Genomic DNA, 19,798 nt, shown 5'->3' on the forward strand with positions numbered 1-19,798 from the left:
TATGGCGACGCCAGAGGAAGAGCACATGGGGGCGGACGCCAACGTTGTACGCTCGGGTCTTAACGATATCGTTAAGGAACTTCGAGGCTTTAAGACTGAGTTGAAAGCAGAATTCATCACGTTTAAAGAGGAAATTAAGAAGGAGATGAAGGAAGAACTCGAGGGCTTCAGAAGAGATGTGAATCAAAGGCCCAATCCCACTTATTTTCTTAACCCTCAATCTTAACCCTCAATCTTAGTAGCCCTTAACTCATTGGCTGCCAGCCATTTCTGGAAAATAGACGCTCCCACTGCCAGCCCTTTCAGAGCGTTTTCAGTGATTTCTCAAGACCCACAGAATATTGTGTGATATTACTATGTAAACACCGAACACGCCCAAAAACGATGAGACTCTCTTGTATCATCAGCAAAAAAAAGTTTACATCATTTTCTGTTCTTTAGTTATCAGCAGTAGAAGATAGGTTGGTTTCACCAGAAACAGATGTTTCAAAATAGAAAGGGAGATAATGAGCCTTTTGTGAAATTAAGCATTTCAAGCACATCACTGACTCTGAGGCTAATATTTTCTGAGTAGAGACCATGAGTGACTATGCCAGAAAGAATGCCCAGGATTCATCCATAGGTGGCGCTATACACGTGTGTACAACACGTGTGTAAGCATTTCAAAATGCACAACTTTCTTGAATAATTCAAATTCAAATCCCCTTGACCAAAAATGTTCAAAGAACAGCTGCTGCAACAATGCAAGTACAGTTCACAGTTAAGAAGGGAATCTCTTGCGCTTCAGCTCCCCCGCAGAGGGAGGACGGTGCTTCTCAGAACAGGAGGATAATCACAGAAAAGGAAGAATCTGGAGCACACGGGTCACTGGTGAAATGGTTTCTTTTTAATAGGCTAAGTGCACCAACGTTTCGACGCAATGCGTCTTCATCAGGGTTAAACAGGAATGACAGAATGACAGCAGTTTAAATATACCTCCCCAATACACAAGGCAGTTTGCAATTGGTTAGACGCGATGGGGGGTGGTCAATCAATAAGCCAATCCTGTGACAGCACTTAGGAAGGAGGGTGGGGGTGGGAGGGAGGGGAAAGAGGGAAAAGGGGGGGGGGGGGGGGGGAGGATAGAGGATCAATGCATAAAAGAATCAATGCATAATAGAAGCATATAATTACATATCTTTACATATTTTTAGAAACACAGGAACACAATATAAATATCAGTACATTTAGAGGAAGCAGGAGAGGCTGAGCTCATCATTAAGTCCATTAGGCTCCACCGTATTTAATGTGTGAATCCAGAAGGCTTCACGCCTCAACAGTTTTGTGACGATATCGCCACCTCTCTGTGGGGAAGAGACTTTCTCTATCCCCCAGAACTTAAGGGAGGCGACTGAGCCATGGTGGGCTTGTTTGTAATGTCTTGCTATTGCATAGTCCAGATTTTGGGTGCGGATGGCCGTTTTGTGTTCGGCGATGCGGAGCTTTAATGCACGTTTAGTTTGTCCTATATAGACACTCCCACATAAACATTTCAGCATGTAGATCACATGTGTGGTACTACAGTTTATGAAGGACTTGATAGGATATTTTTTACCAGTCCGGGGGTGAAGGAAATGTTTTGTGTCAGAGGAGTTGGAGCAATGAGTACAGTGGCCACATCTGTAGAAACCCGAGGGAGGGGGTGGTAGCCAGGTGGGAGTAGAGGGGGGTGGGGTCATGGTGCTGTGTACTAACCTGTCTCTCAGTGATCGGGCTCGCCTAAAGGCGATTCAGGGGGGATCAGGACAGAGGGACTTCATGGTTGGATCCGACTGAAGAATATGCCAGTGTTTCAACATTATCTGTTTGATGGCTCCGCTGATGGGAGAGAACTCGGTGGCAAAGCAGAGACGGGGCTGTACGGGTGTAATACCGACAGTTTTGTTGAGGAGGCGGGTTCTAGGGGTGCGCACAGCTCTTTCATAGGCTGCCGCGATGTCAGTCTCAGCATATCCTCTGTCTGAGAAGCGCTGCTTCATCTCCCCAGCCTTAAGAATAAATTGATCCTCCGTGCTGCAAATTCGTTTCAATCGGAGGAATTGACCCACCGGGATGTTTTTGATTAATTGTTGCGGGTGATGGCTATCTGCTCTCAAGAGGGTGTTCCTACTAACTGGTTTGCGATAGATGGTACTGAATAGGCCTCCATGTTCGTTATTATAGATGGTGAGATCAAGGAAATTGATTTTCTCACTGGAATGTTCCATAGTAAAACGGAGGTATTGTGTGGTGGAGTTGATGTAATCACTGAAGTCGTTGAGTTCTGAGGTGGTACCGGTCCAGACAAAAAATACATCATCAATGTATCTTTTCCAAAGGAGAATAAGAGGAAGGAACTGATTATTAGAAGGATTATTAATGTATTTCTCCTCCCAAAAGCCCATGGTTAGGCAGGCATATGAGGGGGCAAAGGCACTGCCCATACTAACACCTCTTTTCTGTAGAAAATAAGAACCTGCATATTGAAAGTAATTATGTGACAGGACTATTTCTGTGAGGGTTACCAGTAATTCATTTGGTGGTAGTGTTTCTGTAGGGCGTTTGTCCAGATTGTCCAAGATTGCTACACCCCCTTACCCCATAACCCAGCCAGTACACATAAAGCCATCATCGATCAGGTTATAGAGACATCATGCTCCAGAGGCTGGATTACTGATAAGGAAAAAGCGTTCTTATCCATTCAATTTCCAATCTGTCCCGTTTTCCACGGCCTGCCCAAGATCCACAAAACTCTCTATAACCCGCCACTCAGACCCATAGTGGCTAGTATAGGCTGCCTCACTGAACCTCTGTCACAATACCTGGACTTCTTCCTAAAGAAATTTGTCATAGACCTCCCTTCCTTTTTAGGGGATACCACGGATGTATTGAATCTATTAAATTGATTCAATACAGATAAAGAATTCCTACTGGTAACCTGTGATGTACAAAGCCTATACACCTGCATCCCTCATGATGCTGGCCTTGAAGCCATGTCTCACTATCTGGACAAACGCCCTACAGAAACACTACCACCAAATGAATTACTGGTAACCCTCACAGAAATAGTCCTGTCACACAATTACTTTCAATATGCAGGTTCTTATTTTCTACAGAAAAGAGGTGTTAGTATGGGCAGTGCCTTTGCGCCCTCATATGCCTGCCTAACCATGGGCTTTTGGGAGGAGAAATACATTAATAATCCTTCTAATAATCAGTTCCTTCCTCTTATTCTCCTTTGGAAAAGATACATTGATGATGTATTTTTTGTCTGGACCGGTACCACCTCAGAACTCAACGACTTCAGTGATTACATCAACTCCACCACACAATACCTCCGTTTTACTATGGAACATTCCAGGGAGAAAATCAATTTCCTTGATCTCACCATCTATAATAACGAACATGGAGGCCTATTCAGTACCATCTATCGCAAACCAGTTAGTAGGAACACCCTCTTGAGAGCAGATAGCCATCACCCGCAACAATTAATCAAAAACATCCCGGTGGGTCAATTCCTCCGATTGAAACGAATTTGCAGCACGGAGGATCAATTTATTCTTAAGGCTGGGGAGATGAAGCAGCGCTTCTCAGACAGAGGATATGCTGAGACTGACATCGCGGCAGCCTATGAAAGAGCTGTGCGCACCCCTAGAACCCGCCTCCTCAACAAAACTGTCGGTATTACACCCGTACAGCCCCGTCTCTGCTTTGCCACCGAGTTCTCTCCCATCAGCGGAGCCATCAAACAGATAATGTTGAAACACTGGCATATTCTTCAGTCGGATCCAACCATGAAGTCCCTCTGTCCTGATCCCCCCCGAATCGCCTTTAGGCGAGCCCGATCACTGAGAGACAGGTTAGTACACAGCACCATGACCCCACCCCCCTCTACTCCCACCTGGCTACCACCCCCTCCCTCGGGTTTCTACAGATGTGGCCACTGTACTCATTGCTCCAACTCCTCTGACACAAAACATTTCCTTCACCCCCGGACTGGTAAAAAATATCCTATCAAGTCCTTCATAAACTGTAGTACCACACATGTGATCTACATGCTGAAATGTTTATGTGGGAGTGTCTATATAGGACAAACTAAACGTGCATTAAAGCTCTGCATCGCCGAACACAAAACGGCCATCCGCACCCAAAATCTGGACTATGCAATAGCAAGACATTACAAACAAGCCCACCATGGCTCAGTCGCCTCCCTTAAGTTCTGGGGGATAGAGAAAGTCTCTTCCCCACAGAGAGGTGACGATATCGTCACAAAACTGTTGAGGCGTGAAGCCTTCTGGATTCACACATTAAATACGGTGGAGCCTAATGGACTTAATGATGAGCTCAGCCTCTCCTGCTTCCTCTAAATGTACTGATATTTATATTGTGTTCCTGTGTTTATAAAAATATGTAAAGATATGTAATTATATGCTTCTATTATGCATTGATTCTTTTATGCATTGATCCTCTATCCCCCCCCCCCCCCTTTTCCCTCTTTCCCCTCCCTCCCTCCCACCCCACCCCCACCCTCCTTCCTAAGTGCTGTCACAGGATTGGCTTATTGATTGACCACCCCCCATCGCGTCTAACCAATTGCAAACTGCCTTGTGTATTGGGGAGGTATATTTAAACTGCTGTCATTCTGTCATTCCTGTTTAACCCTGATGAAGACGCGTTGCGTCGAAACGTTGGTGCACTTAGCCTATTAAAAAGAAACCATTTCACCAGTGACCCGTGTGCTCCAGATTCTTCCTTTTCTGTGACAGTTCACAGTTATTTTTATGTTGAGAAAAAAAGAAAAGAAATTTGTACAGTTACAGTATGTATGTATGTATGTATGTATGTATGTATGTTGTGTGTGTGTGGGATACTGCAACGATGCAAGTCCAGTTCAAAGTTATTGTTATGATGTAGAGAAAGAAGTATGTATGTGTACAGTTATGTATGTGTGTGTGTGTTTACCCAGAGTAGTTCAGCTGAGTGTGGTAAGCTATGAAACACTCTCCTGCGTGCAAGGGGACACAACAGGTCTTGCACCACATTTTGGTCTCGCTGCGCTGGCCCCTGTGTGCGCAGACCCTACACCTTCTTGCTGGTCTTGATTTACTGCTGGTGGGCATCAGGTATTCCAGCTTGTGTTTGCCAATCTGTCCATTGAGCCTGCTGTCTGGGTCGGTGTTGTATGGTGCCCTGCGTGCCCCACCCCCCTCAACTGCAACTTCCTCCTCCTCCGGCACAGGTCACTTTGAGGTCCATGACTTCACCACCCTCCGCATGAACTCCAAGAGGGTTTTACACTCCCCTGGGTTCCTGGCTTTGTTGAAATTATTTTTATTAGGATGACCCCTTGAGATGAACCATCTCGTTTTCAAGGGGGGCCCTATACACGAATACAATACAGTGAACACAATTAGACAAAACATACAACAAAACAAAATAAGACCCAGTGTGACAAACAACAAAACAAAAAAAACAAAACAAATAAAGTACATTTATAAATAATAGGTATCATGTACTAGTGATAGGACATACAGAACAGAGAATCATACTCAAGGCAGAGTATTGGGATGAAACTATATGTATAATTCAAAGGTGCTAAGGTGATGGCAAGTAAATATATGTATATATAAATACATATACACATACACACATACATACATGTATATACATCATACATATTATAATATATAGATAATACATCATATACACATACATATGCAATATATATGCAAAATACGATAGGGTCATCGCAACTGGCCCACCTTTACAGGTACTCTGCCCTGCACCATCTGTGAGCCAGTGGCATCGCTCTTTCCTCTCCTTCCTCCTCCTTTCAGGCACCAGCGGGACTGTGCTAGGCAGGGGCGTCCTCCTCCCTGAGCCAAGTCTGGACTTGGCCGCCTACCTCCACTGGACAAGAGTTGATATACATATTTACATATACAGAAGTTATGAAGTCAAATAATCATATGGTCATGGACAGGTACAGCTAGTCCCAAAGTAAGAAGAAAGAGCAATTTTAAACATGTGAAAGGATGATATGGAGCGAATGTTTACAGGTAAATTATTCCAATCAGAAGGTGCTTTAAACAAAAAGGCTTTCTTACCTATTGACTTAGAGACTGCAGGAACAGAAAAAAAGAGCTGTGTGGAGTGTCTTAAATGATAATTAGAAGTAAATGGGACAAGAAACTGTTTTAAATAGTGAGGATAGTCGTAATTAATACATTTAAAAATAAACAGGGACCAATGACGCTGTCTTCTCATCATGGGAGAAGGAAAATTAAGTGTTTCGTACATTGTACAATGATGAGTTCTAAAGGCACAACCAAGAATATATCTACATAATCTGTTATAAATTACATTAAGGGAAAGAAGGTTTGTTTGAGATGCTGCCTGATAAACGATGTCAGCATAGTCCAATATTGGTAGAATAAGTTGCTGAACAAGTTTCTTTTTAACAGAAAAAGAAAAGCATTTTTTTGAGCGGTAAAGAACACCAGCACTGAAATTCAATTTTTTTAACAAGATTATCAATATGACATTTAAATGAAAGTTCGGAGTCAAGCCATAGGGTCCGTGTATTTCGCGGCCATCCGTTTTTCGTTTTAAAATTAAAAAACGAAAAACGAAAAAAACGAAAAACGGAAATTGGAAAACGGAAAACGAGCCGTTTCCCGTTCTTCAATTGGTAATACAAAAACAAAAAACGGAAAACGAGTCGTTATCCATTATCCATTATCCGTTATCCGATTTCATTTGATGTGCTTGTAAATGGAAATTGGGAATTAAAATACGCCTGCGGGGAACTCCTTTCTCAATTTTGTGTTCGTTTCTTCTCCGTGACCCGGAAGCGATGTTTTTTTTAACCTGATGGCGAAGGGAGGACACGTCATAAGAGAGCGTCAACGAGCGCTCAGAACACAGCTGCGAGAAGGCTCGGCGGGAAGTGGAGACTGTTTGAAGATGTCTCTGGATAAATATGCAGGTTTTATTGCAGAAAATAGAAGAAATGGAATGGTGTGTGGTGATATCACAGCTGCGTTATGTAGCCAGTTTGGAACCAGACGGGGGTTTTCTGAGAGGAATGTGCGGAGGTGGTGTGCTGAGCAGGGGTTTGTCAGGGACTTCTGCCCCGATAGCCAACTTGAAGTTGAAGTCGCTCAAGGTATTGCTGAGGTAACGATATGTTTTATTATTAATATTATCACCCACCGTACATGATTAACGTTACTGCTTTTGACGTTAGCGCTGCAGCGCACCCTCATAACGTTAGGTGGGGAGCGCTATAGCTGCTATCGATAGCTACTTGTAGCTCAGCTGACTGGAGTCAGACACACACATGCGTTTTATAAAAAAATAATATGGTTTGATACCATAAAAGAACTTGGATGCTCTGACCCGCAAAGGGTAGCTGACTCGGGCATTCACCTCCAACATTCTCTATCACATTCTGTTCAGGTTTCGGATAAGGCTACATTTGAAGATTGGGTCTATGTTGTGCCATATTTTTCTGGATGAATAATTTCAAATAAAACTGTCCCACAGTCAACTCGGACCTGGTCCTAGTCCATATACATTGAGAGGTCTGAGGATAAATCACAAACATAAAATATATCATTGACAATAATCTGACAGCTGTTAATTAGCACCAGGCATGTTACCAGGCAACATTAGCCTCAGCCTTAGCTGAGGCTAATGTTGTAATTGTCTGTGACCCATCCATGTATTCTGCATTGTATGCATGCAGTTCAGATTCCAGGCACCTTAAAATATAATATGTATTAAACATACTGTTTCCCCAGACTGGAACATCTTTTGGCCGAAAAATGATGACTGGCTACCTGTCCACAAAAGGGGTTAAAGCTTCTGAGTGCAGAGTGGGCAAAGTGTTGAGAAGTATTAATCAACCCTACCACATTGCAAGACAGCAGGTAAGTTAAGTTAAGGTCAATTAATTAGCGTTGTTTTTTCTGCATTTCAATTGAACATAGGTGTTCATTCTAATCATATAATTTAAGGATTTTTTCCCCCTTTTTATTTTAGGGTGCCAAAAATCTGAACCCCATACCCTACAATGCAGAATACATGGGTCACAAGCTGCATGTAGATCAAAATGAGAAGCTTGTTATGTTTGGAGTGACCCATGTAATGGCTATCGATGGCTTCAGCAAGAAGGTTGTCAGTCACTCAACCATGCCAATAAAGAACAACATCATCATTTATGAGGAAGTGTACAGGTAAAATAATAACTTTACTAGTGCTTTACTATTGCTATCATTCCAATTTTGACAAAAAAAAAATTGTTTGTTTAAATTTTCACTTTAGGGATCTATGGGTTAATGCTGTTTAATATATTTAAGAGTAATATTTTACGTTTGTCTGTGATTTATCCTTAGACCTGCTGTGCTTTCCTATGGAATATGGGACCAGGTCAGAGTTGACTGTGGGACAGAGTTTTATCTGGCATTATTTATCCAGGAAATGCTGGCAGAGCACAGACACAATCTTCAAAGGCTGCCCTACCTTCAGACACCTTCTACAAGGGTATGTATTGTTAAAAAGCAATCCTGGTTTCCTGCAATTAATGCATATTTCTGAGAGCAGACTGACTGACACTATCCTTAAAACCTACACAGAACCATGTGATAGAGAGAATGTGGTCAGAGGTGAATGCACGAGTCAACTACCCGTTGAAGACAGCTTTGGTACAGCTGGTGGACCAGGAAGAATTGGACATGGAGGACAGCGTATCCAAGTATTGTGTGTCAAACCTGACATGCCAGATGGCTGGGATTGGCATCACAAATGTCGTAGCAGCATGGAATGCACACAGGATCCCAGGTACGATTCATTTCGTGTTACTGGCTGCTGAGATGCACCAATCCACTTTTTTTCCCCAGTTCCGATTCAATTCCAATACCTGAATTTGCATATCTGCCAATCTGATACCAGAGCTCTTTTTTTCTTGTTAGTAGCCTACAGACAAAAAAATGCCAAGTGAATAAAAAAACAAGACCACTTACTTTACTTTACTTTATTTCATTTGGCAGACGCTTTTATCCAAAGCGACTTACATCACATTTCAAAACAATTCATTCAAAGAAATACAAACAATGAAAACATAACTAAAACCATATATAATCAATAAGGGTTAACCGACTCCGGAGGGACCCAGGTGTAGCCCGAAAAGGTAAGTTTTTAGTCTCCGGCGAAAAATCGGCAGTGTCTCGGCCAACATGACGAAGGGGGGAAGTTCATTCCACCATTGCGGAGCCATGGAGGAGAACAGTCTTGAACGAGACAAGCGTTCACCAGGGTCACGTAGCGATGGAGGGGCGAGGCGAGCCGTGCAGGTGGAGGAGCGGAGGGAACGGTGGGATGATTGGAAGCTGACCAGGGATTGTAAGTAGAGCGGGGCTGACCGGTGAACTGCACGGTAGGTCAGTACCAGGGTTTTGAATTTGATACGGGCCAAGATGGGGAGCCAGTGAAGGTCACGGAAAAGGGGAGTGACATGGGAAAATTTAGGTAAGTTGAACACCAGACGGGCAGCAGAATTTAGAATGAGTTGGAGGGGTTGAATGGCCGAGGCAGGTAGCCCCGCCAATAGGACATTACAGTAGTCAAGGCGGGACAGGACGAGTGCCTGGATCAGGAGCTGAGCTGCCTCCCTAGTGAGGAACGGACGGATCTTTCTAATATTATATAGTAAAAACCTACAGGAGCGGGCGGTTGCTGAGATGAAGGCTGAATTTGATAGCTGGTTATCTAACGTTACACCAAGGTTCTTAACAGTATTTGACGGTAGAATAATGATGTTGTTGATAGTGATGGAGAGGTCAGAGAGTGGACAATCTTTCCCAGGGATGAAGAGGAGCTCGGTTTTGTTGAGGTTAAGTTTGAGATGATGGGCAGTCATCCAGGAGACAATGTCATTAAGGCAGGCGGCGAGACGTGACTGGATTAGGGTGTCGGAAGGGGGAAAAGAGAGGAAAAGTTGAGTGTCATCTGCATAGCTGTGGTAGGAGAAACCGTGGGAAGTGATTATGTGACCAAGGGACCTAACATATAGAAGGAACAGGAAGGGGCCAAGGACAGATCCCTGGGGGACACCCGTGTTCAGAGTGCAAGTTTTAGAGAGGGACCCACGCCAGAGAACCTGATAAGTGCGATTGGAGAGATAGGAGGTGAACCATGAGAGTGCAGAACCAGAAATACCGAGATCAGTGAGAGTGGAGAGAAGGATGTGATGATTAACCGTGTCAAAAGCAGCAGAAAGATCAAGAAGGACAAGGACAGAGGAGAGGGAGGAGGCTTTGGCTGTATGGAGGGCATGGGTGACTGAGAGGAGGGCTGTTTCCGTGGAGTGAGCGGGCTTAAATCCAGATTGTAAGGGGTCCAGGAGGTTGTTTTGAGTGAGGTGAAGAGAGAGTTGTTGACATACTGCACGTTCTAGGGTTTTTGAGATGAAGGGGAGGAGAGAGACAGGGCGGTAATTATGGAGGGCGGAGTGGTCAAGGGAAGGTTTTTTAAGGAGGGGCTTGACTCTGGCTGTTTTCAGAGCGGCCGGGACAGTACCAGAGGACAGGGAGGAGTTGATGAAAGAAGTGAGGAAGGGGGATAAATCAGAGGAAATTGTTTGGAGAAGAGGGGAGGGGATGGGATCCAGGGGGCAGGTGGTGGCAGGATAGGACATAAGAAGTTTGAGGACATCATCGGGGGAGAGGGGAGAGAAGGAGGACAGGGTGGTGGCAGGGGGTAGAGAGTTATAGTTGCAGATGGGAGAGTTGTTGTTAGTGGCTGGGGGGGGGAAGGAGGAGGTGATGTCATCGATTTTTTTGGAAAAGAAAGTCATAAAGTCGTCAGCGGAGAGGGAGGAGGGGGGAGGAGGGGAGGGAGGGTTGAGTAGAGAGGAGAAAGTGGAGAATAATTTTCTGGGATTGGAGGCAGAGGACTGGATTTGGGAGATGAAGAAGGAAGATTTTGCAGAGGTGACAGCGGTGGTGAAGTTCGATAGGATGAGGTGGTAAGCGGAGAGATCTGAAGGGTCGTGGGATTTATGCCATTTCCTTTCGGCTGCCCGAAGCTCTGCTCGATGGATACGCAGAGCCTCGGACAGCCAAGGCGCAGGGGGACAGGATCTGACAGGTTTAGAAGTGAGAGGACAGAGTGAGTCAAGGGCTGAGGAGAGGGAGGACAGAAGACTAGTAGCGGCAGCATCAGTGGATAGGGTAGAGAAGTGTTCGACTGAAGGGAGGAGAGAGAGGACAGCAGAAGAAAGGACTGAGGGTGAGAGTGTTTTTATGTTTCGACGGGTGGTAGTAGTATGAGTGGGTGGTGGGGGGGGTTTGGGGAGAGAGATGGGAAGGGAGAAGGTTATGAAGTGGTGGTCAGAGACAGGGAGAGGAGTGACTGTGAGGTTGGAGGTGCTGCAGGAACGTGTGAAGACCAGGTCGAGGAGGTTCCCGGCCTTGTGAGTGGGCGGAGAAGGAGAGAGGGAGAGGTCAAAAGAAGAGAAAAAGTTCAGAAAAAGAGGAGATTGAAGAGATGCTACAGGGACATTGAAATCCCCCAGAAGGACCAGGGGAGTGCCATCCTCGGGGAAGAGGGAGAGGAGAGCATCCAGTTCATCAAAGAAGGCAGCGAGCGGACCAGGTGGGCGGTAGAGGACAGTGATGATGAGTTTGATAGGAAGAGAAACAGAGACAGAGTGACATTCAAAAGAGGATAGGGAGAGGTGAGAAAGAGAAGTAATGGTGTAAGTGCATTTTGGTGAAATCAGAAGCCCAGTGCCTCCCCCACGGCCAGAAGCTCTGGGAGTGTGGGAGAATGAGAAGGCATCTGAGAGGGCAGCAGGAGTTGAGGTGTTTTCCGGGATAATCCACGTTTCTGTGAGGGCAAGGAAAAGGAGGGATTGGGAGAGGGCATGTGCAGAAATGATGTCTGTTTTGTTATTGGCGGATTGGCAGTTCCAGAGTCCAGCATAAACGGTGAAGGGTGAGTTGGAAGGTTGTGGAAATGAAAAATTATCAGAGTTACTACTGGCCAAGTTTGATTTTTGATTTTTTGAAATTATTTTTACTGGAGTGAGAAAAGGTCTAATGTTAATACGGACAGGGATGTTGGAAATGGATGTTCCTAATTCGCCAAGAGCTGTATTGTTTGCAGGTGTAATGGTGTCTGTTGTGATAACTGGTGGATGAGAGGAGAGTAATTGTCCTCCCGGTCGGTAGGGGGAGATGACGAATTGGGGAGATGACAATGGAGGTGTGTTGCCAGTAGACAGGGGGGAGGGCGGAGAAGAAGAGCTAGGCAAGACCGTAGAAGAAGAAACGCTAGGAGGTGACCAACGAAGTAGTGGTCATTTATTTGGGAGCGTCTGGACAGCGTAATGGATGTTGGTAGCCAACATACGAGTCCCTGCTTTGTTTGGGTGGAGGCCGTCGCGAGCAAACAGGGCTGGATGGGTCCAAAACAAATCGAAATTGTGAATAAAATTGAAGTGACGGTTATTACATTCTGACTGAAGCCAGGTGTGGAGATTGAGGATGCGGCTAAACCTCATAGCTGACCGGCCTAGCGTGGGGATCGGGCCGGAGAAAAAGATGGACAATCCGCTGTCTTTGAGCAGGGCGAAAAGATGAATGAAGTCAGACTGCATTTCTATGGATTGTTGGCGGGAGGTGTCGTTTGTTCCGACATGGACAATGATTTTATGGATGGACGATGGGAGAGAAGCCAGGAGAGCGGGAGTTTTTCGAGAAGGAGGGGGACGGTGGCTCCGGGGAAGCAATGGGTTATGGCATTAGCAAAGCGGATTCTTTTCATAATGGAGTCGCCGACTAACAGTACAGTGGGGGGGATGAGGGGGGGCGGCATGGCAGACTGTCGTGATGGAGGAGTGACAGAGGGGGCAGCGGGCTGTTCAGAGGTGGACCGAGAGAGAGGGACGTGATTTTGGGATGTTAGGTAAACTGAAGACTGGGCCGGTGGACTTTTCGGACATGGGGTGAACTGGGGACGGGCAACGCGTTGTGAAGGGGTGCGCGATTTTGAGAGGCTGTGAGCGGAAGGGACGGCTGACGGTTTGGACAGAGGGGTACGATGGCCCGGGAGGGGGGGGAAATCATGCATGTTGAGAACAGAGTATTTATTGGTTATGGGCAGTTGGAGGGCACCAGGTGGAGGGGGGCGGGGGAGGAGTTTTCCACCATGTCTGCCCCTCCCAACGGTAGACCAGTGATACGTTTGGACAGGACATGGGGTCGAGGAAGTTTGGACCTTCGGCTTAGCACCAAGCCGAGACCATTGGTCAATGGAGTGGACTGCATCAGCGGGAAGTAGTGGGTCAGTCACTTCGAGATCAGCAGCGGGGGATGTGGCCGCAGCAGCGCCCACGAAGATCTCCAAGTCTGCGGAGTTCATCTCATCAGCAGGACGTGGAACGGCGCCATCAGGTTGTGATGGTGTGGAGTCACAGCTAACCTCCAGTCGCGTTGGACCGAATGTGAAGATGCTGTCCATCTGTCTTTCTGCATCCTGGATCTGATATAGATTGGATATTCTATCCTGTAATGCTGCAACCTTTTCTTCAAGACGGGAGCAGCGGTCGCAGCCGGGTGATAAGGTGAGTGGACCCATAGGATGGAGGTGGTGGCTGGGGATCAGAGAATAAGAGAGGAGGCCAGTACAGGGCTAAAACTGTGTAAAAGTTATAATAATGATCCGGTCCTTGGGGTAGCGTTAGCCTGGCGGGATCAGGTACTTACACGCCTGGGCTCCGTACTGGAGCCCGTAGCGGTGATGTGGTGTTAGCGTTAGCAGAGGTGGATCACAGAAAGCACATCGGGCATCAGAAAATGCAGAGACTTACCGACACGGGTCCACAAGTGGACCCGCTGCGGTGGTTAGACTTCAGGTGTCCGTTGCTTGGGACTCAGGTATCCGATGGCCAGGTACTGTTGGGTTTGCGTCGTATTTGTGCTAACGCTAGCTGGCTAGCAGGCTGCCCCGATCAGGAAATGTAACATAAAAGTGTGGATCCGTGCGTCAAATGACTAAAATCCTATGCCTAGTAGGAGCAAGTAGATAAAAGCAGCTCTGATCTAAAATTGTGGCTTCAGGGAAACGCATAAAAGTGGATAAAAAAGTAAATTTGCGGCAGAGCTTCTGACCGGTAAAAACAACACTGACGCATGCGTGTTGCCTGCAGCTATGACTTTTCTTTTCTTTTCCTCACATCTTTACAGGAAGTGTCAACTTGCAAAAGAGTAGACAAAACAAATAAAAATATACAAGGCAAAAAAGTATATAATATGAATCAAATCAGCACAGGTAATGCTCCTTTAGATAAGGGTCCTCTGCAGATGACAGTGATCTAATTGAACACTAAAATATCTGCAAAACGAATTACATGTTCAGTTAACAAACTGCTAATGTTACTAGCTCATTACTACTACTTACTAGCACTGTCTCATGTTATGTTACGGTTGGTTTATGGTCCAGCGCAAATTATAAATGGAATCTCGATTAATACCGATACCAATCTGTACTGGCTGCATTACGAGCGTGAGCTTAAGCAGTATTCAATCATTCATATTCAATCTTGACAACTCCAATATGCTGTGATGGGTAACCAAAATAATAATTTTGCCATTAAGCTTTGACTTATCACTGTAACCCCTTAAATCTCACTACTCACTTTCCTGTCTTGCAGGAAAGGGAATCCCAAATGACCTGGCAAAAGACGGATGTCCTGCAAAACTTCCAGAGGACCTCCTGCCTGTTGGAGATGTTGCAGCTGACCTCTATCAGCAGGAAGTGGGATCCACCTTGAAGAGGGAATCCATTTTTGGATGTGATCCTTTCCCCTCTGAAGAAGCCCAACAATGGACTGAAACTGAGTTTGGTTCCCACTTTGACTTGCTATCACTACACCAAAATGTGGTTCACAATAACTATGGCCCTTTTAAAGATGCAGTTAGGTCTCTTATTAATATCACCAGAAGATGTGTGTGACCTGACCTGTTAGTGACATGCATAGTTAAAGAGGCAGTATTTTTTGCAAAAATAACAATTACAGAGGAAACTGTAAAAGCTGTTACATTTAATAGAAAGTGCATTTACAACTTTGTAACTGTTTTCAAATAAACACATGGACTCAAAACAAAAAATAAAGTGCTAATCTTGTAATATAAAGTGCTAATCTTGTAATTATTTTGCATATCAAACACATGGCACACCTTACTACAAGATGTTCTTTGTCATGTAAACAAGTTGAGTTCAAGTTCAGAAATGTACGGTAAAGAACGCTTCAGTTAATCTGTTTTCTTTGAACTTATTTTTAAGAGGTAGATTGCAGTAACCAGATTCTGCTCCATTTCAAAAACCTGCTATAGAACATCAAACAGGGTTTAACGTAAACAAGTAAAGTGCAAACCAGAGGTATCTAATGCGAACACTTGATGCAAACCATAGGTGGTTAGACCTCTTCCTGGAAAGCTACAGAGGTTGTGTACAAGACACCAGAAAGACCCTTAACCTGGTGGACCTTGGAGTCAAACCCTTCCGCTCTGCATTTCAGACAGAAATCTGAAGTTAACAGCCACTGCTCCACACATGATCGGCATCCAATCAGAGACTCACAGCAGGTGGAAACCATGGGCTGCTCCATTACAGCTGTAAGGTTTTAAACAAAGAAAATGATGCAGAAAAGAGCATTTAATGGTTACTTTCAATATAAAATAAGAATATTAACTGAAGGCTATTTTTTCTACTGTACAAGTACCTACTGTTAAATAATCGTACACGTACACATACCTCTGCAAACCATACAGGTGAAGGCGTCCTTTATTGGGTGCAGACAGGCAGCTGCTGCTCCTGCGAGTTTGAGGTCCAGTACTTGGAATCTTAAGGAGTCAGAAAACATTTACTTAAATTAATGTATTCAAAATCAACATTAGTTAATTAGAAACCACACTTTTTCTTATCATACAACTTACTCCTTGAGCCATCGCAGTCCAATATTTCATTTCCTTGGCTGTCTGTCAGGGTAAGTGACTCATCAGAGTTTAAGGCATCCTGCACCTTTGCTGTTATCCCTTCAACAGTTGCCTCAGCTTCCAAAAAGCGAATGGCCACTGTCATGGAAGTACTGAGCTTGCCATTCACTATTTCGGCAATATGGACTGACCTGGGGATAAATCAGATGGTTTAAAATCACTAGAGTGGGTGGTAAAATTTGAATATTCACTAGCCATTTGATCAGTGGACAAGTTAGTTAATTTTGGACCCGGCCTATGGGCCTAAAATTATATTCATATATCATAGGATGTTTTTTTTATCAGCAGGGATCAGTTGCATATCTATATACGTGTGGAATGATTTTGCTGGGAACTTGCCACCAGCTCGCGGAGTTCCATGTGAAACTGGTGGCGTTTCGGTAGAAGCAGACGACGAGGCTCGGCGCATGAAGGCAAAATGAGGGGCAGCAGCAGTGGGTGCAGGTGCTCTGCTTGCAGGTAGCTGACTTTGATCTGACTCTCCGTGGACCTCGTAATGACTACGATTGGAAAGATTGAGGGTGGAAAAACGTCCTGCTGGCTCCGGAAAAAAGGCGATGTTTGCATCATCTGTAATGTACAGACCACTGCCATTGACCTGTTTAATTGGACAGAATAAAGAAAAATAAAATTTACTAAAAAGTAAAACTAATATCTCCCTACTAAATATCATTACAACATAACACATTCACACAAATAAAATGGTTGAAAACATAACAATATAACGCTAGTTTATCCCCAAGTTAACTGTGAGCCTGCGCCCTGCGAGGCTAACGTTAAGGCTACCTAAACGAACCCCAATTGAAGCAACAGATCAGCTTTATTAACGTAATGATTAACTTCGTAACGTTACTAAAATGTGCTTCCCTGCCTGGTACGCTGCAGCGAGGGGTACTTGGGTAAATGGGCGCTAAGTATTGAAGTAGCTAGCTAATGTTAACGTTAGCACACCAACTCTGTGTCCTGGAATAGCTAACGCTACATCAAGCTAACCAAAGTTGATGACTGTACCTGAAAAATCGTGCATATTTTGTCCACAGACATGTCTTCCTCCTTCAGTGTTATGCGTTTGCCTGCTCGAAAGAGAACGAAACTGTCCATTGTGTGACATAAAATCAATTAAAATTATAATAAAACAGACAGGAGAGAAATCGACCGCCGGAAGAGCGAGACGAGACGGCTCTTCTCCTTCCTTGCTGATGACGCGTACAACAACATCCGGGTCACGGAGAAGAAACAAACACAAAATTGAGAAAGGAGTTCCCCGCAGGCGTATTTTAATTCCCAATTTCCATTTACAAGCACATCAAATGAAATCGGATAACGGATAATGGGTAATGGATAACGACTCGTTTTCCGTTTTTTGTTTTTGTATTACCAATTGAAGAACGGGAAACGGCTCGTTTTCCGTTTTCCAATTTCCGTTTTTCGTTTTTCGTTTTTTTATTTTAAAACGAAAAACGGATGGCCGCGAAATACACGGACCCCATAGGCCCAAGTAATTGGTGTGTTCGACTTTATGCAGTGGAGAACCGTCACGACAAAAAATATAAAATTAATTGTTTTTGTATTTAGAATTAATGTTTTGACGGGTGCCAAAGATCATAGAGTGAGATTTGTTTTTATTAAGAATAAATTTATTAGCTGCAAGCCAGTTTTGAAGAATATCAAAATCAGATTGTAGAGCTGATTCAATGTGTTTTAAATTAGTTTGAGATGTATATATTACCGTATCGTCCGTGTAAAGCTGAACACAACATTTAGAAAAAATCAAAGGAGGAGCATTAATAAAAATTGAAAACAGAAGTGGACAAAGAGTTGATCCTTGAGGCACGCCAAGTTGTTGTACTAATGTATCAGATTTGTTTCCTTGTATTACAACACATTGTTTCCCATTATGCAAATATGAATTAAACCAAAGTAAAGCATTGCGGGACAGACCAACAGAGTGAAGTTTATCTAAAAGAAGGTAGTGGTCAACAAGATCAAAAGCCTTAGTTAGATCGATGAAAATTGCACCTGTTAATTTATTTTTGTCAGATGCAGAAAAAATATAATTTGTGAGTTTTAAAAGAGCAGTAGTAGTGGAGTGATTTGAACGAAAGCCAGATTGAAAACGTGACAAAATGTTGTAGTTATTGAGATATCGTGATAATTGATCATAGATTAATTTTTCAAATACTTTAGCAATACAACAGATAATTGAGATTGGTCTATAATTATTAGGATCAAGTACATCACCAGCTTTGTGCAAGGGAATAATACGTGAGCATTTCCATATAGAGGGCATTTCAAACGTAGCTAAAGACATATTGAAAAGATCACAGAGAGGATACATGAGAACATGAGAAGATAATTTAAGGAATTTCATTTCAATGCCATCTAACCCAGGACCACTACTTACTTTTAGATTATTAATTGAATCTTGTACCTCAAGAGGCGTAATATTTCTGAAAGAAAAGGAGTCGTGACTAGGCGGTACATGGTTGAAATCAACACCAAAGGAGGGATCAGGCATAGTAGTAGAACAAACAGCTGAGAAATGCTTATTAAACTCTTGAGCAACTATAAGTGGATCATTCAATATGGAATTATTAACTCGTATTTTATTAGGTGAGGTTTTATCAGATACATTAATTATGGTTTTAATTTTATTCCAAAATTAAAGAGATTCCTTATAATAATCAGATTTGGCATTTCTAGTCAGAGTTTTACTCACATTTCTCAGCTGCCTGTACCTCTCCCAGTCAGCAGGATCCTTCGAGTTCCGAAATGTAGCCCATGCATGATCTCTTTGCCTGAATATACTGATAAGATCAGAAGTTATCCAGGGTAGATGCCTTCCCCTGACTTTAGTGGTTTTCAGAGGAGCGTGCTTATCAACAACTTCAGTAAATTCAGAATGAAAAAATGCCCATGCATCATGAACGTTTGGTATAAGTTATAATAGAAATTAAGTCATTTATAAATTGATCTATATTCATTTTCTTACACTGTCTAATTCTAATTAATTTGGGTGGTAACTTCGGTAATTTGATTTTCCAGATACAGTACACAATGGCATGGTCACTGAGGCAGTCAGACATAACCCCTGCTTTTATGAATCTATCTGGGTGTGAGACCAGTATCCAGTCAAGAAGAGATTGACAAGTAGGTGTAACAGGGGTCAGCTCGCCATTCCGAAGTGTCGGCATTCCGATCATTGACTTCTATGCTTTCGGAGAGGCGGCCCTTTTTATCTCCAAAAAATGTTTCGCCGAGAGGTTAGGTTCTGGGGGAGGTTAGGCTTAGGCGTGGGGGGTGGGAGAGGTTAGGTTTAGGGTTAGGGTCTGGGGGAGGGTTCTTTCGCAATGGCGAGACAGATCTCAATTTTGTCTGAATGCCGGTGTTTCGGAGTGCCGACATTTCGGAATGCCGGTGTCCCCGGTGTAACACGGGTTGGTTCATTAATTAACTGAGTTAGGTTCATATTTCCAAAACTGCTTTTTTCTTTACTAGAAGATTTATCCATCCAATTCTTATTGAAATCACCTAATAAAATAAATTCATTTTTACAGGCAATATAATTAATAGTAGAAATCATACAGTTAAGTGATTAGTAGAGCTTTGTAGAGGATGTAGGCGTTGAAGATGCACACTTGGAACAGATAGGCTACAAACTTCTTGGGCCAGTTCAGTGTCTTCCGGATGAAGGGGTAGTAGGCAATGTTTTGGTC

General features: G+C 43.9%; 2 protein-coding genes across 3 annotated transcripts in view; one reads left to right on the forward strand and one right to left on the reverse strand.

Annotated features, from left to right (window-relative positions):
* The window catches only part of LOC310791806 (DELTA-stichotoxin-Hcr4b-like), a 403,187-nt gene that overhangs the window by 315,603 nt on the left and 67,786 nt on the right, over positions 1-19,798 (reverse strand). The window lies entirely within an intron of this gene.
* Positions 2-14,857, forward strand: LOC310791967 (uncharacterized protein; the record flags this gene model as incomplete). The annotated part of the gene is made up of 8 exons (XM_083653655.1): positions 2-178; positions 7,824-7,952; positions 8,065-8,258; positions 8,418-8,565; positions 8,658-8,862; positions 13,618-13,648; positions 13,763-13,961; positions 14,738-14,857. 8 exons carry the CDS (start codon positions 2-4, stop codon positions 14,855-14,857), a joined length of 1,203 nt encoding a protein of 400 aa, XP_083509781.1.

The sequence above is a fragment of the Poromitra crassiceps genome (assembly GCF_964638095.1).
Source record: "Poromitra crassiceps genome assembly, chromosome: 17".
In the NCBI taxonomy this organism is placed as follows: Eukaryota; Metazoa; Chordata; class Actinopteri; order Beryciformes; family Melamphaidae; genus Poromitra; species Poromitra crassiceps.